General features: G+C 27.6%; 2 protein-coding genes across 3 annotated transcripts in view; one reads left to right on the top strand and one right to left on the bottom strand.

The window, feature by feature from the left end:
- Positions 1 to 11,332, top strand: part of LOC111678072 (probable serine/threonine-protein kinase dyrk1) — a 51,291-nt gene extending 39,959 nt beyond the window's left edge. For both annotated transcript variants that reach the window (XM_046949390.1, XM_046949391.1), the window contains exons 3-4: positions 726 to 848; positions 10,089 to 11,332. In XM_046949390.1, coding sequence (XP_046805346.1) covers positions 726 to 848; positions 10,089 to 10,790 — 825 coding nt within the window. In that variant the 3' untranslated portion in view covers positions 10,791 to 11,332. The remainder of the gene's footprint in view (positions 1 to 725; positions 849 to 10,088) is intronic.
- Positions 11,333 to 22,426: 11,094 nt separating this feature from the next.
- Positions 22,427 to 24,451, bottom strand: part of LOC111678073 (dynein axonemal heavy chain 5) — a 67,469-nt gene continuing 65,444 nt past the window's right edge. Inside the window, 1 exon segment of the mRNA XM_046947919.1 lies at positions 22,427 to 23,084. Within this exon segment, the coding sequence (XP_046803875.1) occupies positions 22,831 to 23,084 (254 nt within the window). The 3' untranslated portion in view covers positions 22,427 to 22,830.

Raw genomic sequence — 24,451 nt, 5'->3', positions numbered from 1 at the left:
ACACTTTGAATTGCAACTAAGCTGATTGTTATGCAGGTTATCGGATTGTCCATTGCAACATTGTTTTCCCGCAAGTTTGAATTTAATCCAGAGCTTCCTCATGCACCCCGTAAGGGCCTTTCCAATAAACGAGAGTATTCAAGGTCCGATGATACATTTAACAGTATCAGTTTTCACATACGTTGCTGTAACATCAATATGGACAAGATCGTCAAGGTAACAGCTTTAGGAGGGAAATATAGAAGTTTGGTCTATTGGCGATATTACAAAGAAAGTGTGTTTTTGATGGACCCCATTTTAAACGTATAGTTCTTCTTCAAAGTGTCCAACAACGATGTATTTTGTTGCATAAAAAAATATATATATTTAAGCAAATCTATTGTTAATTATGAATATAAGTATATTCGGGTTGGGGATAAATCTGACATAAAAATCGATTCTTAACATTACAAATAACAAAACAAGTTTTGCGCAGAATGCTGAATTAAAAATATAATTTAATAATTTTTTATACTTTAATTAAACCTTTAATATTTATAAATGAAATTATAAAAAAATAATAAACTTATTCAACAAATGGCCAAAGGTCCATTCACCGTTAAAATCTAATACTCCACCATTTTGTAATTTAATATTTTTCTCTAAAACTTATTTTTTTTTTTTTAAATTTCACAGTTTTTATTAAATATTTTTTCGCATTCATATTTCTCTCATTTTCTTTGCAGAATGACTACTTCCGTTCGAAACGTAACAAACCATCGTTGTCAATTGTAAATCCACTGGATGTTTTGAGGCAACGTTTGTTACTGGAAATAGCTCGTAGGCAAATGAAAGAGAATTCGAGACAGGTAAGTTTCACAAAAGAAATATTTTTCTTTGCCCAAATACTAATAATAAGAAAAAACAATGTACACATTTTAGTCTTATGTTTGCAATAAAATGTATAATGTTGGTTATTTTGTGGTAAAAAAAGGAAAATTATTTAAATATTGAGCATAAATGCAAAATACTAAGAAATCGCATCAAAAGAATAACTTTTTACAGCAATATTTTTTTTATAAAAAAAACAAAACTTGCCAAACACAGTATGTAGTTGAAATAAGTTATTTTAATGAAGAATTTTTAGCATTTCTTTTTTGTGTAAATTATATTTTTTGAACATTAAATGCTTTACACAGTTTCTTTAGGTATAAATATTTTTGATATAAGAATAAATTTATCTCGAGCTATAAGGTTAAAACTTTTACATTGGAATCTGGAAAATTAAAGAAAATTATTAAGTTGTTATGCTAGCATAATATAACTAGCATAACCTGGATGCTTCGCTTCCCTACCTTAAATTAAATGCATTCAAAATTTTGTTTAGGTAGTTTAGGTTAACCATTATAAAGAATCTAAAAGGTAGCATTTGAAGAATAGAAAAAGTACCAAATAGTCCCTACTTACAGAATATTATTCAGTCAAAAGCATGTATGTTAAAAATTAATGTTCCTAGATTGAATATTTTAGAAAATTAAAAAAGGACAATTTATGTGATATATATCACAGATAAAACTCAAACGATTCAAATCTGCATTCATTTGTTCCAGAAAATTGTGCTTTCAAAAAGGTACCAAACAATTTACTCGAATTTAGTTCTATATAGACCTTAGTTCTCGAATTCCAAAATAATATACTAATAGCTTATTTTGTGTGAGTAAATAAACACATTTTGAAATTTTATAAAAATTGGATCAATAAGTTTGAATAAAATTAAATTTCCCGATTTTTCCCTTCTTGGTACTTTTTTCCCCAGTGAAATATCAAGAATACTACAAAGCTAGTCCGTAATTTAATAGGAATAATTCAATAATTCAAATAAAAATAAAGTTTTCTTAATGTGCTAAAAAAAGTACTATAAATACACTTTTCTCCCTTTCACAACCAAAAAGGACTAAATTTTAAAAAAGTACGAAACAGGTGTTTCATAATTTTGGGAGATGTATCCAAAATATTTATAAAAACTTGATTATGTTAATTATTTCAAATGTTATAAAGGTTCAAAAAGGGTACCAAAATCACCTTTCTTACACATTTTACCCCTTAAAAGTACGAAATTAAAAAAGTGCCAGACACCCATCTGTTCATTTTAAGAGTAGATACAGGTGCATTTAAAATTTTTCTTATATCACTAATATTGTGTAAGAAACCCTGTTTTACCTGTAAATGTACAAATTTCCAAAAATCCCTCCTTAGTGGATCTACATAATCAAAAACACATCTACTGTCAAAATTTCATGATTCTAGGCTCAGCCATTTGAGCTGTGCGATGATGAATCAGTCAGTCAGTAACGCTACTTTTTTATTTATATAGATTATTTGAGTTGAATTAGTTGTATTCTACAATACTACAATTTCACATTCTAATAACTTCCAAAAAATAACATAAAAATTACTTCCTAGAATGACTTCAGATGTAATCAATTTTTATTTAAATAAAAAGAATATTCCTATGATAAGCCTGTGTTAAAATCATAACTTCTTAAAGTCTTTTTAGTACTTCCAAGAAGTTAATTCTACTTTTTTTTTCGCTTCTTTGGGAGTCCTTTTTTGTTGGGAATATTTACGAATAGCATTTTATAAGTAAGAGGACATACTATTAAAGTTTTTCATTAAGTTTTAACTTATTTTAAAAATCCACCTAATGTGATTTAGATTTTGCTAAATTTAAAATATTTTTCTTAAAAAATTAAAAATTCCAAACCTCAAAAAGTTTAAGGAAACCAAGGCGTATTTTTTTTTAACAAAACCTCTTCTTAAGATATATTTTTTTTTTTGAAAAATAACTTAGAAGTGGGTTAAAAAAATGTCACATAATTATATTACAATTTATACGGGAGACAGACAATCAGCTAAAATCTTATTACCACAAGTCTGTATAATTTAATATGTTAAAACGTTTTTAACTAAATATATTTAATACACCTTTCAAACACAAAGAGCAAATCCAGCCCAATAGTTTGCCAAGAAGTCAATGTATCCCTTACACAATTTCCCCAAATGTTTAAATATTTGGATGTCTAGAATTTATATAGATTTATATTTTTGGATAATTTATCACGTACGTAGAAACTATAACTATGGTTATGGTTACTTTAAGGACAACAAAAATTTAGCCATCACTTTTGCGTCTTCAAGTAATCGTGAGTGGATAAAATATTGTAATTATCCATTTAGAGTTTATAAATTACTCTTCTTTCCATTACTTTGTGGGTTACATTCATCACGAACTGTAGGTTTATAGTAACCAATACATATATATAAAATTTATACGCAATTTAAATTTTGTGCTCGATTACTCAATCGTATAATCTCTACAAATGACAATTTGTGTGAGACATGTAAACATATACAAATGTAAGAACATACTCATGTGTGTGTTTTCCATCCAACCCAGCAGTTTAAAAAGTAGTAGTATGATATTTTTAGGCATTAATTTCTGTGTGCTTCTTTATGGGAAAAACTTCTATTGTTGAGGTTTACTATCCCTTTCACTCCCCCTTTATTATATTTATAAAAGACCTCATCTAAACTGACTAGTCTATAAACTGATAATGATTAAATGTCTACTCGGTCTTTCCTTCTTCCGGTCCTTTGGGATCCTGGTGTTAGCTTTGTTTTAAGTCCAAATTCGCTGGCAGAGAATGTTGGTTAAAAGACTGATGCACCGTAATGTCAATAATCCCAGCTAGTATTTGGAAAATTGTTGGATGATTAATCAGTAAACTGAGTCATTTTTGACTCCTAGGAAGATCTAAAATTGTTCCTTATGTTATTGTTTTTGTTTTAATGAAATAGCTAAACTTACACTTAAAAATGACTCAAAAACGATTCAAAAATGAGTCGAAACTGAGTAGAAATGGGGCTCAGAAAAGACTGTTTTGGAAGAGTTAGCAAAACAATTTGTGTGGCCTAAAATAAGTTAATATAATTCTCATTTCGTTTATAAAATAAAATGTATAAGTACTTGAATTTTTGTGATTTTTATAAAGTCGATTTTCTGTCAATGAAATTGAAATTATATTATGCTTTAATTATAATCATTTTATATGTTTAATGGTCTTCTACAGAAGATAGTTGGGCGAATTAATGTTTAAAATATGATTTATTTGAAAAAAACAATACCAAAATGTATACCAATCATAAATAGAACATACAGGTGTTTGAAATATGATTGTTTAAAAATTTAGTTTGTAGTTAAATTTCCCGCAGTCGGAAGATCAAAAACTGTTTTCTGTTGTATTGCATTTGTCTATAACAAACATAAAAATTACTCAGGAAAGACTCAAAAATTACTATAATATGATTTGAAAATAACTCAAAAACGACCAGTTATTTGGCTCATTAATGACTCAAAAAAGATTTAAAAATGAGTCATAACTGATCAGAAGTGGGGCTCATAAATGACTCATTTAGAAGAGTCGCAGGTAGGGTACCATTTTCTCCCGACGAATGTATCATTTATGATCAGAAAATGAGCGCATATATGATCATTTTAATCGTGCAGAAGAGACATAAATGACTCGAATGTGATCAAAAATTTCAAAAAATGCTAGCTGGGAATTTAATATTAGTAAGGCGTTAGTAACTAGTTGGTGGTGATACAGGTGAAACATGCACTCACGTTTAGCAAGAATGAAATGTGCAACGCCGCTGCCATTGTCGGAGATTAGAAATCTCCAGTACTTGAGTAAACTACTTGTTCACAGGACATCTTATCTCGGTTAAATTTCCGCCAACTAATTACCCAAATGTTTACATCGATATCGATGATTTATTATAAAATTCATATGGGAGGTACAACGTCCATTGATCGTATATTATCGTTCCTGATGAATCAGTTGCTTTCGGTTAAGGTTCGATGTAATAGTCTAACTAGATTTACGTGTGGTTTCTAAATAAAGTATGAGTAGTTTGAGTTTAAATTTATTTTGTATTTTGTTTTTGTTACAATAACAAAACACAAGTAAAATTTTTGCTTAAACTAATCGCTCGTGATCTAGAAACAGCACATTAAGTTGCACATAATAGATAAGAAACACAGCTTAACACGATTTTCTTCTGGAGACCTTTTGAAATTTCTACTTTCTAGTCTAAGACATAATGAATACTATCGTAGGGTATAAATACTATATGGTTCAAGACAATCACCCAGAACTACAGGGATATATACAACAAACTTATCGAAAACAATATGTGTACTTTTCACTCAGTCTATGTATGTAAAAGTATAAAAACTCAAGGCATTTTACATAAATGTGTGTGTTTGTGTAGTGGTAGAAGTAAATATAAAAACAAATCCATTCCTGTTTACAGATATTTAGTAAACATATTTTCATCACTTATTTCTTGTTTGTTTTTCAACAAAAAATTTTCCTTCATAGTACCTAAAGCATGCTGGTGTTTTATTTTCTTCAAACAACACTCCTTTACTTAAAAATGCTCAGTCAACAGCGGCAGTCTTCCTTCGGTAAACACATTTAAAGAAATTCTTTTGCAAGATTTTTTTTTAAACATTTACTACATCAATTTGGTTGTTTGCATGAAGCAAGTGACACTAACAACTTTTTACAGTATTTTCCACAATTCAACCGCATAATGTTTTTCCACATACATAAACGTATTTGAATATACACACATATACATTTACTCATTAGGATGGTGGTTAATTGTATGATGGTTAAAGTGGCTTGGAAATTAAGAATAAAATTTTCACACTAAAATGTTTTTCAGAAAGTTATGGGAAAGTTTACATCTCTATTCTAGAACATTTTTAACGACAAATTAGAAATATTTGGGACAATTATCTATCTCCTCTAGTTTGTAACACAATATGATACATGGGGAAACCAAAATTTTCACAATTTTAAGGTGAAAGAATTTGTTGAGTCTAAATATTAAATGTAATCTCTCTTGACTTAGGCTATTATGGGTTGTGGACACAAATTTACTGTATTTTTATGTCCCCACAAAGTGCACACAAAAGCTGATTATACATATATAGGATGTTAAACAGAACGTATAAAAACTCGTGTATGTAGACAAATCTTGTTGCATACACAAATTGATTTGTCGTGGTAGTTAAATGTGTTAAAGGTTTTTTATAGGTCTGCTTAAGATTCCAACAAGAAACATATCGAATATTTACACAAATGTTTATCCAAGCCATAGTTGGGTTTATAGAAAGATGTATTCTGTTTCAAATCCAAAGAGATATACCTATTTTGCGCTCCTTTATCTCATAATCCAGTATGTCTTCGATTAAATCTAATCACCAGATTGGTATATATTAACCCATGTTGGCACCTTATTTATTCTAGTCCAGGTTACACTTTCCGTTATTGCAGAGACTTTTGCCTTTGATTAGATCTTTTGTTTCTAGGATTTCAATGTAGAACTCCATGCCTGTGTTTTTTCCCAGCCATCCGTGTAGAAGTGGAAAAAAACATTGCTTGGTTTAGTATCGAATCAATGGCGATATTTACATAATTTTCCAAAGATTCAATTTTAGGTGTATTTGGATTAATTAGTTATAGAACCCTTTACAACTGAAAAGATGCATTTTGTACAAATATTCCCAGCGCTTAGCCACACAGTAATCCGTATGTCGTTTCTATCTGCGATTTTGGGTTTAAACCACCTCGATAAGAAAAATTATCAGATCATTATAAGGAAAGGGTACATCAACTGGTGATTTGTCCCGGCAGTCTAGAGACATTGATAGCTCTTCTTTACTCGGGAATATGCAATAACACTTAGATGGGGGAAGATTACAAACAAGAATTTACCAATATAAACAAGTATTTACCAAATTCCTTTAAAAATAAGTATAATCCTTAATACGATGTCCTTCCGTCTATTTTTCTTCGTGCGAAGGGTATTTAAGTTAAAGTGCTTTAAGTGAGTACCTATCACACGGTGATCTTTTTTATCTTATTTGTGTATCCTACACGCAGGCTGCAATTTACATATATGGATGGTCCCGTCAATATACGTGCACTTTGCTCACTATGATAAGTTGAGCATGTTTTAGAGTAAACTCCAACGCACTCAACCATGCCCGAAAATTGCAGATAAATTAAAGGAACGGCAATGACAACCTTGCACCACGTCTTTCATCAGTCCCTTCTTGATAGACCATAGTCTAACACATCGTTATAGCAGCACTCTTATCCATAAAATCCAAAAATTACTCCATTCTCTCTATAGAATCAGATTAGACATCAGAAAACATCAGAAAACTCCACCTTGTATACCTCGTATATTATCAGCTCAAATCCTCTGTAATTTGTTCCGCATCTAGCATCAAGGAACGAACGAAATTTATCATGAAAGTTATATTTCTCCATGTATCAGTGTTTTAACCGCGAATTTGGGTTTAATCCACAGCAACGTGGATCCCGATGGAACCCAACCAAATGACCAGCCCAGACATAGTCCTGTGGACAACTGACCCGACCCGTAGTACCAGATATAGATGGCTTTTGAATACATGCAAGATCAAGTCAAAAATTGAATTGTAAACACCAGTTTATAGTCCCGACATACTAGAGGTATTGGTAGCACTTTTTTACCAAACTTTACTTTAAAAAATAATCATTTGTTTATAAATAACAACTTAAAGGATAATATAACCCATTAGACGCTTTTAAAGATTTCAATACACCATGATGTGTAACTGTGTAATTTCTGTATTCTAGCATAGCCGAGTATTGAACTCTTACTTTTTATACCCTACACCACCTTAGTGTGGAGGGTATATTGGGTTTGTGCTTTTTTTTGTAACGCACAATAATATTGGTCCTATATCCACCTTAAAGTATACCAATCGGCTCAGAATTATTTTTTGAGTCGATTTAGCTATGTCCAACCTTCTGTCTGTTCGTCCGTCTGTCCATTTAGTAAACCTTGTAATCAAACTACAATTGTAATAATGCAATTAAATTTGGTGCATAATCTTCTATTGTCTCAAGCCTGCTGAAAATGGTTAAGATCGGTTTATTATTTAGCCTAGCCCGCATACAACTAAACCCCGAAAAGGGCTTGTAAACGTTGTAATTAAACTTTAGGTCACAATTTTGGAGATAATTCAATTAAATTTGCCACTTTTACTATGGTACCTTAAGCTTATTGAAAATATTTATTATTATTAGTCTATTATTTCACCTAGCCCCTATACAACTGAACCCGCCGAGTAGGGATTTTAACTTCATAATTATGTTTAATATACTCGTATGTCGACAAAAAGCTGCAAAAACAAGTTGTATACTAGCCTTGATGACCCTGACTAAATCTATAACTATAGATCCTTATTTGACCTTAGCATCTATAAAAAGCTCTCTTCAAAAATGTCCACAATTTTATTCGACAATAAATGTCTTAAGTATATTTGATTCAAGGTACAATTCAACTTAAATGTTTTATTATCAAAACGAAATTACATTTTACTTCTTGTAATAGGTGTATAACACCCTACACCTTGATCGGTCTCGCCCGACTATAATTTCTTACTTTATTTTAACTAAATTTAATTTAAATAATGAAATGAACAAATTTATTATGTAATACATCAATCATTGAGAAAAAAATTGCAAATGATAAAACGACAAACGTCAACTACACTGAAAATAATCCATGCTCAACTTTACGAAAAAAATGTCGTAACTTCTATTTTCGTAATATTTACAAAAATTTCGAGTATAATACGAAATATTATTTAATAAAACCCTTTTCTATTTTTACGAAAGTACGAAAACCTTTCGTAATATTTTTGTTCTTAAATTTTAGCGAAATTAAACATAATGATAATTATTATATTATGATTAAATAAAACTACAACATTTTTATAAAATTTAACAAAAAGTATAATATTATTCTCGAATTATTTTCATAAAAAAATCGAAAATTCGTGTGGAGAATAATTTTGAACTAAAATTAGAAAATTTATTTAAAAATGAACAAAAATGTTTGAATAAATTAATATTTCGTAAATTTTACCATATTTATTCAAAATTCCCTTTTTTCAATTTATTTAAATTACTTTTTTCAATAATATTTTGCATTATACTAAAATATTTCGAACAATTTCGTAAATATTACGAAAGTATTTCGTGGTGCGAAACAACGAACGATTCGTACAATGTACGACATTTTTCGTATATATTAGGCATGGTTTTTTTCAGTGTATATGTTTAACAGTAGAGTGATTTTAAAATTTAAAACTGAATAAATATCAAATTTACGTGTCTGCTTTAATGTTTAATGTTTTTTTTAGAAAAAAAAACGTTCAAAGATTATACATACATTTAAATTTGTGTTGGCATACATTTTTAGGCCAAGAAAATGAAATGTAATTTTAAAAAAAATTAAATAAAATATGATTAATGATAATGTCGTTCTTAGTACAGCTTAAAGCGAGTTGATATAACATTGCTACCATTATAGATTAATTTACAACATATGTACGTTTCGTATTCATTGTAAAAGTCAAGTTAAATTTATGTTGTTGTTATATATTACTTTGTTTATAATTAAATTGGAAAATTATTTGTTAAAAAAATAGCAACACACAGAAACTCATGTGTTGTTTAAGCCTAAGAAAATGCTGGAGATATTACGTTATATGTTGTAGGGTACTAGATGTTGTTAAAAGATCTTGTACACACTTTTATATCTATTACTTAGACATTTATGTATGTAAATACTTTTGTATGTATTATTATTATTCAGTAGCAATTTAAATGTCTAATGATACAATCAATATTACAAACAAAGAAATTTTCAATAAACATTTTGTTTGATGAATACAAAGTATTCTTAAGAAATGAAAAAAAAAAACATATAACAAACAACTGAACTGTAGCTCTAAGAAATTATGCTCAATCAAGCACATTATATATGTGGTGTTTTTTTTCGTTTTTTCACATTGTTTTTCTTAAAGAATAAATTGAAATATTTAAAACTTTTTAATTTCCCTATTGGTACAAAACTTTTATTTCACTTAATTTCTTTCTAAACATTCTTTCAATTCTTTTCTCTTCACGCCAAAGGTGGAATTGAATCGAGCCATATTGAAAAACGTGGGCAAACGTATGGCCAACAAATACTCTTCACCACTGGTTGCAGCACTCTATGATGATGTACATGAATCACAGCAGCAGCAACAGCAAATGCAACATTTGCAACCTTATGACTACGAATTAATACCCACAACATTAATTTTTGATTATCTACAACAACAACAACAGCAGCAGCAACAACGACAACAACCTTGGTTGCCATACGAATCCAGTGCAACACCATTCGATAACAATTACATTAACAATGCTTTTACATCATCATTCTTAGATGCTGCAGATGAGACTGGTGAGGAGAATGGTGAACAGGACATGATGGTTTTTAATGGGGTATTGGGCAATAATGAAAAACATTCCTTGAAACATATAAAACAATCAAATGATGGGCATTCCTCCCCCGCAAATGAGCCACGTGAAACGTTAACATTTGAAAAATCAATCAACAGTAACAGCAACAGAAACGATGATACAAAACGTTTACAATTGATTAATAATCATCAACTTCATCATCATAAGAATGATTTGAATCTAGATCTTAATGATGCAAATCCAATATCGTCAAATCCAAATGCAAATGATTTTAAAAATGAAGTCAATGATAATAATGGTGATTATCAGATACAACGTTATTTGTATCATTTGCATAAAAATCAAAATCATTTAACGAGAAAGTAAATTTATTTGAGCAAACCTTCCATACCCTCAATACACCACAACAAACGCTTTTTAACTTACCCCACTACTCCCCAATCGGTATGTTTATTTTATTGATAAAGTAAAAAAATGTTAAATTCCTCTATAAATTTATATAAATACACAACATTATTGTTAAACTCTTAAAGACAATTATTACAAGAAAAAAATTGAAAAAACAAAAAAAGTATAAAAATACCTTAATTCTAACCATGTTATAAGGCTTAATAACGAATAAACGATTAAAACAATTTTTGAGTGTATTGTATTGCTTAATGTGTTAAGTAGTAATTGTACAACAAAATGACAAAATATTATAATAAAATAACATATAAATATTTATAACTAGGGAATATATGTTTAAAAAAAAAAAAAAAACAAAAATCAAAAATATAATTAATTGCATTAAACGAAGTCAATGGTGAATGTAACTAAATAAATACTTATTAATTATGTATATTAAAAAAAAACACTAAATCAAAATTTAAAAAGAAAATTTTTAAAATGTTTTCGAAAAAACAATTATACCAATTCACAATCGGTGTTGTACGGTTGTATTGTAGTATGTCGTAACTTTATTACTATTGATTTTCTTTTGTTTTAAAAAATTTTTATTTAAAAAAATTTTTATGACATACAACGCTACAACGATACGACTTAGATTGTGAATTGGGTAAATATTCATAAAATAAACAAACTTTTTTCTTAGTAAATTAAAAAAGGCAAATTCATTTAAAAGAAAATTTACTCATAAAAGCTGCAATCGAGTTCCATCATTAAAAAACTCTATGCAACAAATTAAGGGCCATGGTCTAGCGAAATGGATTTGAAAAATGCCCAGAAGTAGTGCAAAACTTTTGGTGTTTTAGGGGTTTTATCCGTCATTGAAAGTTGCGCCCAACCCTTTAACGCAAAAAACTAAACCACTGGATATGACTTTACACACTTTATTTAAATATCATTTTTGATTAAAAACTGAAATATTCTTTTCGAAAGATATCGCAGAATATTAAACTTTTTAGAATGACTTTACAAATACTTTTAGAATTCACTTTCAAAACATTTGTTTTGATGGGATATTTTTTGGGGGGATTTTAACCCTTACATGCACAAAACTAAACGGCTGGACTTTTTATGGATTTAACTTCACCACACACTTTATTTTGACGAATATCGTTCATTCTTAATAAGAAATGGAAAAAGTGTTTTTGAAGGATATCGCAGGATATTATACTTTTTTGGCATGTTGTGACATCATTTTCCAAAAAAAAAATAACGTATTTTTCATTGGAAATAACTATTTACTGTAGCTGTGAACTCAATTCTTTTTATCAGGTCGCATTTCTGAAATATTGCGATTTCAAAGGTTTTTTCCTCGGTTTTAAAAAGTGGCCCCTGTCCAGATTCAGACTTATTTAACTTAATATTGTTTTGTATAACTTTAATTTTTAATTTTAATTTAAAGACAGATATTTCTGGGATAAGTCTATGCCTTCTAGATACCAATATATAACGCCGCTCAAATCAAGTTATTTTGAAATTTGGAACGTTTTTTCTCCCAGTGTAATTTTTTTCAAATACGTGTCAAAAGTCCACAGAACTATGTATATCGGAAGAGTACTATTTTCAACTTTTGAGCCTTCGCACTGGTGCGGATCTACTTAAAATATGGGTGAAATAAGGATAATGACACTTGATATTTTATAATGATTCATCGGCTATGGCATGAGCTAATAATATTTTAATTTATAACGTTTGAAATTGGAAAATAATTCTAACTCATTTTTATTTTCAAGAAGGATCTTCTATTAAACAAATCTAATATAGACAAGTAAGAAATTATAGTCGGGCGAGGCCGACCATATAACACCCTACACCTTTGACGAAAATATAATAAGATTTAGTTGCCATAATAAAGCATTTAAGTTGAATTGTACCTTGCCTCAGATATACATATTTAAGCTCTTTATTGTTGAATAAAATTGTGGACATTTTAGTGGTTTTGATGGGGGCTTTTCATAGGGGCTAGGGTCATATGAGGACCTATTATTATTTTGGAATTCGTGAGAGTCATCAAGTCTTGTATAGAACTTGGTTTTTGCAGCTTTTTGTCGAGATAGGAGTATTTATATAATAATTGAATTATCTTTAAAATTGCGACCTGTAGTTAAATTACAAAGTTTACATGGAGGGACGGACATAGCTAAATCGACTCTGAAAATGATTCTGAGCCGATTGATATATTTTAAGGCACAAACCCAATATATCCTCCCCACTAAAGTGGTGTAGGATATAATAATAGGAACATTTGCCAATAATATTTATTATTCTTCACCACACTCTAGATTCTTCCTAGATTATTTTCATGATATAATAACTCATTAAATTGAGACCTTATGACGTCATTAAACCTAGCAAATTTTTATGACATTTACTTATTGACTCACAAACGTCTTGAAACATGATGATGCTAAACATCTGCCTAGATGTGATTAATTAGATATTTTACAGATAGATGTTTGACTATAGAAACTACCGAATAGTTTACTCAGACGTTGCCTAATACTCGTCAAGCCCTCAATTTTATCTTATATGGAAAATAATTTTCAGTATTATCTGGAACTCCAAACACCTGGGTTGGATTTAAAGAATAGCTTTGAATCTTATAGGAGATGCAGCTATTATTATTAATTCAATTGATTCAATTTGATAAATTCATTGAAAAAGTATTTTCTCACCTATATCTCTAGAGTGATTAGTAACATTTTATCTAGAGCACTTTTCTTCTTCACAAAATCTATGTTTCATCTTTTAAATGAAATTGCCTTTTTTATATTAATTTCTATAATTACCATAACTAAATCAATAGACACAAAATACAATTTTCCGCGGGCGGATTTAAAAAAACATACACACACACTTCTTAAATAAATATTAATTAAAAGAATGCGAGCTCTATCCCAAACCCATAACTTAATTTATTTTTCTTAAAGAGAAATTGACTCTTCGTGGGCAGCTGTTAATTATTAAGACAATTTATTTAATTTTTAATAATTTTTTTTTTTGTTTTACTAGATTTTAGTTTTAAAGCAAATTTTATTTTTTTTATAATTTACCAATAATTATTATGTATATTTTATAGAAATCGCAATGAATCATGTATTTGGTCACCACTTGGATAGAAAAAAATACTCATTATATTTTTAAGATTATAAAAAATCACAGGCCGTTTCTATATACTAGCCTAACTTAGCAAAAACTTTCATTAAAAAGTAAGGGATTTAAAATGCTAATTTAATTACTTCTTAGCACGTTAAATCATTATTTTGAAACGGTGATTTAAGTGGAGTTAAATATTTAGCACACTCGCTTACAAATAGGGTGTTAGGTAAGGACTTACTACAATCGCCTGCACAAATAAAGTTAAGTACTTACCACACTCACTTACATTTATAGAGTTAGGTAAGGACTTACTACGATCGCCTGTAATTGGGTGTTAATGTATTGGATTGTTTAGAATTTGTATTGGAAAATTTGTTTAGAATTTAAGAAAGGGACACGCTTATTCCGAAAAGAATTGCTCCTAAATTTGGTGTTATTACATTTTGGATTACTTTTAAAAAGTGTCCTGTATAGATGGCCTTCGACCGGCCGCAGGTTTTCAAACTCTGTTGAATTTCGAATACCGGCTTCGCTAAAATAAGACTTTTTTGGTAAATAGACTTTTTGAAATCCATGGACTTTCTGTCGCATTGTTCTTACACATTGTGACACTTTTGAAATTGTCACTATGTCCATGGACATTATGACTAAATTTTTTGCTTGTGCCAATATTCGAATGCACTATGTTAAGGCTAAAAAGTAAGTACTTATGTAACATGTTATTTGTAAGTCATTATTAAACTCCTTCTAAGTAATGCAGAGAATATGTAGTAGATATTTAAAAGTAAGTTATTTAGTAAGTCTTTACCGTGTCTTTGCTGGATAATGATCAAAAGTAGATTTTATTAAACAAAAAAGTTAAAATTTGTTTAATTAAAACATTAACAATTTCATTAGAACTAGTTTGAAAGTAAAAATTCGTCGTTCTAGAAATTGTTACAACACATATATTTATTTCAATTTTAACGATCTTTAAGTGTGATCATTATTCGTCATTAAGTGATCCTTATTCATTAGAACTAGTTTGAAAGTAAAAATTTGTCGTTATAGAACTTGTTACAACACATATATTTATTTAAATTTTAACGATCTTCAAGTGTGATCATTATTCGTCATTAAGTGATCCTTGTTCATTAGAACAAGTTTGAAACTAATAATTTGTCGTTCTAGAACTTGTTATAGATTATATTTATTTCCATTTTAACTACCATTAAGTGTGATCCTTATTCATTAGAACAAGTATGCAAGTAATAATTCGTCGTTCAGAACTCATTATAGAACATATTCATTTCCGTTTAAATGAACATTAAGTGTGATCGTTATTCATCATTAAGTGTGATTCAAATTCATTAGAACTAGTTTGAAAGTAATAATTCCTCGTTCTAGAACTTAAAGAACATATACATTTCATGATCATTAAGTGTGATCATTATGCTTAATATAATGAGTACCAACTCTGCTAGTAAACTGTAAAAGTAAAGCATACTCTTAGGAGTTAATCTAATGGTACAAGTAAAGTATATCTTCCAATTAAAATATTTTTTTCAAATTTTATTAAAATTTTTCTTAATATCTTAAAAATTGTATTATTTTATTTTCAGTTTAAAATACTTTATAAAATTAAATTTTTTTTACAAACAAAATATAACTTCTACAGTACAAAATAATAATGACTTAAAACGAAACTATTTTCATGTAAGTATATATATTTTATTACATATTTAAAAAGACAAAACTTATGAATTTATTTTTAAAATAAATTTCAATATATTTTATTTATGTTTTACAATTAAAAAACAATTTATTGTAAATTTATGAAAAACCAAAAAAAAAAAAAAAAACAAATTAAAGAAGAAAAAATGTTCCATATTATAAAGCTGTTGTTTGTAAATGTGCAGTTAAACAAAAAAAATTAAATAAAATTATATATACATAATACAAAATAAATGTTTGTTGAAATAACGAAAAAAGATGTATTAAAAATATTTATTATAAATAAATAAAACTTATTAAACATAAACAAACGTTAAAAGTAAAATAAACAAACAAAAATACGTAGAAAAACCTAAAATAAAACATTGCAAAAGTGTATTACTAAAAATATATTTGTTTTATTTTATTTTCCAGCTTAAAATATTTTATGTGAAGTTATTTAAAACAAAAAAAATATTTCTTTATCAATAAAAGTATTTATTTAACAAGTAAAATCTTTAAACTAAATATATAAAATGTAAATATTTTATTTAAACTGAGAAAAAATACCAAAAAATACAAGAATAATATGAAACTAATTTCAAAATTCTGTACTTTCACTAAAAGACAATTATAACAATTATAAACAGAAATACTTCATCAGTATATACAAAAAGAAAAACTATAATTATAAACATATTACATATATGTATTTATTATTGATTTCCAATTATTTATTTACTTATCAATGTAAAATATTTAAAACTAAAATTACTAAATAAAAATATTAAAAAAATAAACGCTATAAAGCTATAAAAAATATTACAAATACTTAGCAATTATGTATGTGTTGTTGTGGATTTACAAATAATAATGATATGTAAGTATAAGTGATATTTAATTGTAAATATTAATCATTCGCTATGGTGTTCCCTTACACATATGTATATCATAGACTAACTTAACGGGAGTTAGAATTCGGATTTTTTAAACTTTATATGAATTAATTATATAACGCTCAATTACTCAGGAACTAGCATAACTCGAAAATGACATTTGTCCTAGATTGTTTAGTAAAATATATTTTTTACTTGCTATACCCAGTGTTATTTGCTTCCCTAAAACCAATATAAACTAAAATCTCTTTACCTTTAATATTTACATTTAATGTATGTGTATGTATGATTCGTACATCCAGTCCTTCCAGTTTTTAATTGTTTATATGTATTTCAATGTTACCTCTAATACTTACTCAGAAAATTTCTTTATTTTATGGATGTTAAAAAGGACTCTAGTTGACTCTAGTCCACTTTCAGAAAATGAATTTTTCTTCAATATGTCGCAATTGAAATAAAATTCAACATAAATATTTTATTTGTTAAAATAAATCACATTTGAAAGAAATTCACAACTGGTGTAGGGTATAATATGCTCGGCCCAGTCCGGCTATACTTTCCTAACTTGTTTAAATATTTATGTATATCGTGGTTTACTAATTGCATATGGTATACCTTCGCCATGTTGTATTTTTTAATGATATAAAGAAAAGAGATATTTTTTAATGATATAAAGAAAGGACTTTAAAATTTTCAGAGGGGAAAATCGTATTAACTAATTTATTGAGATATTTAAAAAATATTATAAAAATTAATTTCAGACTTTCTAATGTCCTTATTATGAATATATTTTGTTAAACAATTTTGTATAAAATTTCAAGGATAATAAAGGATAAACTTTTATAAGGATATTTTTTACATATTTTTACTCTTAAAAAAAACAAAATACGAGATAAAAATACTGCAATTGTCCTCTTTAGTTTGATACCCATATTTTTATAATAGGGAGGCTAAAAATATTTTATAAAAATTTTTGAAAATTAAATGTACCTCAAATTTTAAAGTCCTTTAAAAAGGACAATCGATCAGAAAATGATACCATATAAATTATGTGATTTCGTATGTATATGGTTTGGTTCGTGTGTGAAAAATGGTGTTAGACGGTGTTATAAATAGAATATTTGAATATTTATCTAAAATTCCAAGGCCTTTTTTAAGGTCATAAAATATGAACTTTCTAAGCTTTCTAAGTGTGAAAGCTTTTTTCAAAATACAGGTTGTAATATTAAACAAGCCAACGATGACAATATTTCTTAATAATTTTCGCTCACCACTTTTTCACATTTTTAGCTTTTATTTTCTTTAATTGAAAACTTGCGTCCCTAATATCAAAACCTATAATTTTACAGAAGTTGCGAATAGTGGCCCCTCTTTTCCTCTACATGGTGATGGGAAAAACAATTTAAAAATTTTTGGGAAATATTCTAATAAATCCATGTCATTACGTTAAATATATTGGTTATATATTAGCTGTACTTTCGATTTTAATTTTGAGATTTTTGGAGAAAACATTTTTTTATTATTTAAAATTCAAGATAATAGTTAACAAACATCTAAAGTTTTACTAAAAGCGAATAATGTTAAACAATAAACTGTGAGGGTAAAACTAAAACTACGATATATTGGGAAATTTTCATGAAACCATTCTGGAATATTATTTTGTTTTCAATCAATTTTTGTACCTGGCAAAAATAAATAATAAAGTTCCATAAGATGAGATGATGAGAAAAAATCTTGCCGAATTCTAATTTTGAATTTGGAACTAATGGACACAACAGAATCAGATTAAAGGATTCGTAAAATATGACACCTCGGGTATGGTAAATTTTTCAAACAATTTCAATTCTTCGTTTGTGTTACGATCATTATACAATTTAGTCTAGAGGTTTATGTTTTTATAAAATTTGTTTATGCTTTTATCTATCGTTAAAGTAATTTTTTACAAAAAAACCTTATGTGGGGAATATGATTAATTATTGAACGATCATCATGCAATTATGTATAATGATTTATTATTTTTTTTAACGCGTTTGTGTTAATTTTGCCATACAGTTGTTTTAATATTTTAAGGATAATTTAAGCAATAGGATAGATACAATTCTGGAGCAAACATTATACAACTTGTTGCAAAGATTTATGTTGCTATAAAATACTTTCTTGTAGAATTTCATTATAGTGCAGTTATTTGTAAGCAAGTAATGGGCGTTAATGTTATTTTGTGAAAGGGAACTTATATACAGGTAAAGTTAATTATTCACGTAATATCATACAAAATTTTTACTGAAATATTTTGGTTCTCAAAAAACTCGTTTATGACGAAGTTTATCGACATATAGTTTAATTAAGTTTCATGAGCATTATTTTTTGGGGGACTCTATATGGGGGTACGTTCAATTATGAAACGATCCTCCTATGAAGGTAGAGTCAATTTTAATACCATATTAGAATTAAAATTTTCTGATCAATGAAGAATATTTTTTTTGGAAAACTTCATCTTCCTAATTCTGTTTTTGGTGGACGGACATAAATATATCGCCTTAGAATCTTACGAGTACCCATAATATATATCGTCAAATGACTATACCGCCAAACATTGCCAATTGTGTTGCTTTTTATCAATAAAATCGGAGTTTTTGACAATAGAGTTCTAAAAATTTGCAACAACATGTATTTTGATGCACTTGACCATTTTCAATCCAAAAGTGAATTATATTTCTTTTTTTTTTGTTTTTTTTTTACATTTCAGATGACGATATATTTAATTGCGTCTATGACCATATACTCCATCTTGTATATGGTAGATACACAAATTTAAAAAATGTGATTTTTTGCAATATTTTTGGAAGAATTTTTCTTTTTTTTTAATTTTTTGGTTATCTGAAAAATTTCTAAGAAGAGTTACATATAAATTTGTGTGTGGCTATTATGGTCAAAAAAAAAATCATTTTTCTTTTATATTTAAAAAATTTGGGAATTAAGGTATCTGAGATAACAAAATTTAAAATTTTGTTTTCAATTTTACATTGTCAATGTAAAAATTTACATAACTATACAAATTTTTTAAAAAGTTTTCATAAATAGAAATTTTATTTAAATTTTAGTCTTTGCAAAAAAATACTAACACAAAGCTTTTTTTCCATATTTTTATAAAAGGACTTCTATGAATTTCTTAGTTGCAAAAAAATTCTAACCCATTGATATACAAAACGTTGTCTATTTTACATGTAAAATTGTGGCAGCATAAATTAAATATTACGTATACGTCACATATGCATCTTTTTCAGAAAAACACGAGAACTAATTTAAACACATTTTAACTAAATTTTCGAAACGTAGTGAAAAACTAGGTATATGCTTATTTTCATATGTAACAGAAATGTCTACATCTGTCTCTTATATAACAGAAGTTTCTTTAAAAAATATTTGTAAAAATCGTAGAAAATTAATTGTATAGATTCGTTTTTTATAAATGTATATTAAAGTTGTTCTATATAAAACTTTCAATTTAAAAACCTATTTTTTGGACAATGTTATGTCTAACTGTACAGCATTATTATTAGCTGATTTTTACAACACATTCCAAAATCTTTAAGTCACATTTCTGTTAATTTCACATAATACATTTTAAAATAATTTTTGTATAACAGACTGTTTAATTAAATAATGTTTCATTAGATTTAATTATGTTTTAATTTAAAAAAATCTATTTTTATTGTGCCATGTATGTGTGTGTATTAAACATATTTTACATAGAAACTAAATGACCTTTTCTTAAATTAAATTTGTTTAATATTGCTTTTATTCATACTAGTCTATTTTGTTTATGACAGCTATAAAAACAATTTTTGTTTAAATTTCCATTATGACACCAATTCACTTGAGTATAGGAAATAGAAAATGTCCACAGGGAGTCATATGAGATAAAAAAGAATTCTATTCATCTCAGTGAACACACATCGCTTACATACCAATTAATTCCAGTTAGCAATGTGTGGAACTATTCACAATTGTGCCTTTTACTTTTTATATAATATTATATTACCATATCGCTCAGTTATAACAAAAACTTAATCCAAAATTCATATTTTTTGAACTGGGTACTAGGAAATATATGTCATATAAAAGTATTCCACATAGTTTGGCTATTTTCAAAATGTCATTATTTTCAGTGTACCAGGCATCATTTGTTGTAAACGTCAAACTTAAACCCTGTTTTCAGTATCGCATTGTATCGAAAATTGTATTTTCAAATAAATAGTTCTTTTTTAATTTTATGAAAATACAATTTTCGTTTGAGATACTCAATGCGATGAAGAATATTCAATGTGTTGATTAGTCATGAATGATTTTTTTCAAATTCTGACTGGGATTGTATGTATGTTAAAATTGCCATACAAAAGTCATCTGTAAAAATTCTGATTTATTGTGACATAAAACAATACCAACAACAAGTATGTATTACATATTCGCCTTTGCCGAATCTTATATACTTTTCACTATATATCCCCGTTCATGGACGGATTTTGCTAATTTCGCCTAATTCTCGAAAATAATTTAACGGTCTGAATGCCGCAGATTTATCCAAAACACAAATGGACGGACAGACATATAGAGGACCTGGCTCAATCGAAAAAGCTAAGCTCAAAATTTTCATTACCATGTAAAGAGTTAAAATTTAATTACACAATAGCATTTAAAGTTATTATTTTTACACTGTGACATCATTTGAAGGCAAGAAGGATACATCTTCAAAAGCTTCACAGGCAAGAGGGCTAATGAATTAGAAAGTATTTATATAACACATTATTACTAAGAACTTATTAGGCTACTTCTATGTAGTCCATTGTAGTAGTCATTAAAAGGTATGTTATTACGAAAGTAATTACAATTGAAAAACATTACCTAGTTTTTGCTGGGTATATTGTGAAAATTACAAACGGGATGACAAACATAAATGTACCCTTCACATGAAGGTGAAGGGTATAAAAATAATACGTTTTATTCACTCAAACATAAAATAGATGTGTGAATAACATAGAGACGTCTAAATCATTATTTGAATTGATATTTTATTTTTAATAAATTGAGCTTAGCAACAGAAAAAGTTAAACAATTCAACAAGTAGGAGTTTTATAAAGGTTTTTTTTCTATTTTCCATTGCTTTTGTTTTCCAACCATACAACCGTACGCCTCGAATAGTGCGTTTGAGCTCATAAGCTCTAGTTTACAGTATAGTCTGTAGTTTAGTCTAGTCTATTCTATTCTAGTGTAGTATAGTCAAGTCTATAGTATAGTATATAGTCTGGTCTATAGTCTAGTCTATAGTTTAGTCTATAGCCTAGTATAGCCTATAGACTAGTCTAGTCTATAGTCTAGTCTATAGTCTAGTATATAGTCTAGTATATAGTCTAGTCTATAGTCTAGTCTATAGTCTAGTCTATAGTCTAGTCTATAGTCTAGTCTATAGTCTAGTCTATAGTCTAGTCTATAGTCTAGTCTATAGTCTAGTCTATAGTCTAGTCTATAGTCTAGTCTACTGTCTAGTCTATAGTATAGTCTATTGTCTAGTCTACAGTATAGTCAATAGTCTAGTCTACTTTGAAAAGAAATACAATAAAATATTAAATAATTTTTGAAATTGCTGAAATACCAGGCATTTTTTAAAGTTGCAATTTTCAAGAATTTAAAAGAACATCAATCACTATATTATTTCCACATACTTACCCATTTCTCTAGATACATATATTAGCCACTTTAATATATTTCCATATTAAATTTTTTATATGTATGCTAAAAACATGCTACTAAGTAGCACTAATATTTATTACTAAATATATACTATAAATATGTATTTATGTATGTAGGTATGTTAAAATTTACCTCCTACTACAATACCTTATCTAAGACTAATTTCATTAAAGATTTCCATAAAGATTATCAGCAACGTTAAACTTGTATCTGTAAACGGAAGCATAATTAATTTGCCTACAGGAGTTAATTTAACAAACTAGAAATTAATATAAGGATACTACTAATATATTCTAAGAATATGATAAAAGGCAAACGAAAAAGACACAGATAAATTGACAGATATACATACATACATACACTCTACTTCCAATTAGTAAAAAACAATCATAAATAAAACAGAATTTTAAATAATCTTAATATTCATCTAAACAAATACACGTTTTTCAAATAATCCCACACATTTGATAGATAGATAGATATGTATGTGTGTATAACATGTAAACTATACAGCACTGTGGGATTTACTTAATATCACACAATAAAGCAACACCACGCAGTGTCCAGTGTTTGGGATTGAAGTCGGTTTCAAAATCTATAGAACCCACATATTTCAAATCGGTACGTTGTGGTTTACGATAAATGGGACATTCATATAATTTGGGATCTTTACCAGCGGTAGTATTTATGGCATAAATATATATCACTGGCATTTGTTCGTATAAAACTTTCATTTTCGATTCGATTAATTTTCCACTGCGACGATCCAATGAAGCACCTGGAATGCAAACAAGAAAGTGTAACAAAAAAACTTATTTAGTAATATTAAGTATATCCATTAATATAATAGTTATTTATAAATAAATATAGAAATATTCTTACACGACTAAGTACTATTACTTTCTCTAAGTAATAATTTCAAAAATAAGTCAAACGTTAATAATGTGAATCATTTGTTTTTAAGGTATTTGTCCTTAATTCATTGTTTTAACGAAACTAACCTCAAAACTCGTATTCATTCATTTTACTTTTCTTTAAAACAACAACTATAAAATACAATGATTTTTAATGGAACCTTTTAGAATAATGACCATTTAGAATTTTAATAGAAATAAAAAAAACACAATACAATATATAAAAGTATTAATCTCTTAGGATACATTTATTTAATACATTTGCAAATGATACTGGAAAAAATAAAAAAGAACAGCAATTAAAATCGACAGTTAAAAAAGCATCCAATACCCACGTACACTTGTTAAGAGTTTGATATAGAAAAAAATATGAAGCAAATTTTAAATCGTTATTTTTTTATTGCGGTATACATATGCGTGTACATTGTTAAAAGTTGAAAGCTTTAACTATGAAAAAAATCAAAAATTTGTCAACACTTATAAAAAAAACACTCTGATAAAAGTTTGGACCATTATGATATCCTTAAAGCGATTTTTTTTAGTATTTGAAAGGATGTCATCAAGAAAACTAAAGAATAGTTGCATTTGATTAGTGGGTGACATCCTTAAGACATGTAAAGTTAAAACTTTACTCTACACCACTATAGGATATTATTCGTTTGTGCTGATGTTTGTAACATACAAAAATATTGGTCCTACACCCAACTTAAGGTGTCCCATTCGACTAAGAATCACTTTTTGAGACGATTAAGATATGTCCGTCTGTCCGGCTGGCTGTTCCTTGTGTGCAAGGTACTGGTCACAATTTTCAAAATAATTTGTATTATTTAAAAAATACAATGGGAATGTTGCTTTCAAAGAGTATAAAACAATTTACCCAAGTTTGATCCTATAGTTCCCTTAGTACCCGAATTCTAAAATAATATACCAATAGCTTTTTTTGTGTGAGTAAATAAACTATTTTTAAAATATTATAAAGAAATGGCTTTATGATTTTGAATAAAATTAAATTTCCCGTTTTAGCAAATATGTTTTAAAATATTACAAAATTAGTACATAATAATACGTTAATAAATGTGCTAAAAAAGTACCAAAAATACAATATTTTCCCTTTTATACCCAAAAAGGATTGGATTTAAAAAAAGTACAAAACAGGTGTCTCATAATTTTGAAAAATGTGTCCAAAAAAAAAAAACATAAAATTTGTATTATATTTATTAGTTAAGTTATA

Source organism: Lucilia cuprina, chromosome 4 (genome assembly GCF_022045245.1).
Source record: "Lucilia cuprina isolate Lc7/37 chromosome 4, ASM2204524v1, whole genome shotgun sequence".
Lineage (NCBI taxonomy): Eukaryota > Metazoa > Arthropoda > Insecta > Diptera > Calliphoridae > Lucilia > Lucilia cuprina.
Note: the sequence above shows the minus strand (reverse complement) of the source record. Positions and strands in the feature narration are given on the sequence as shown.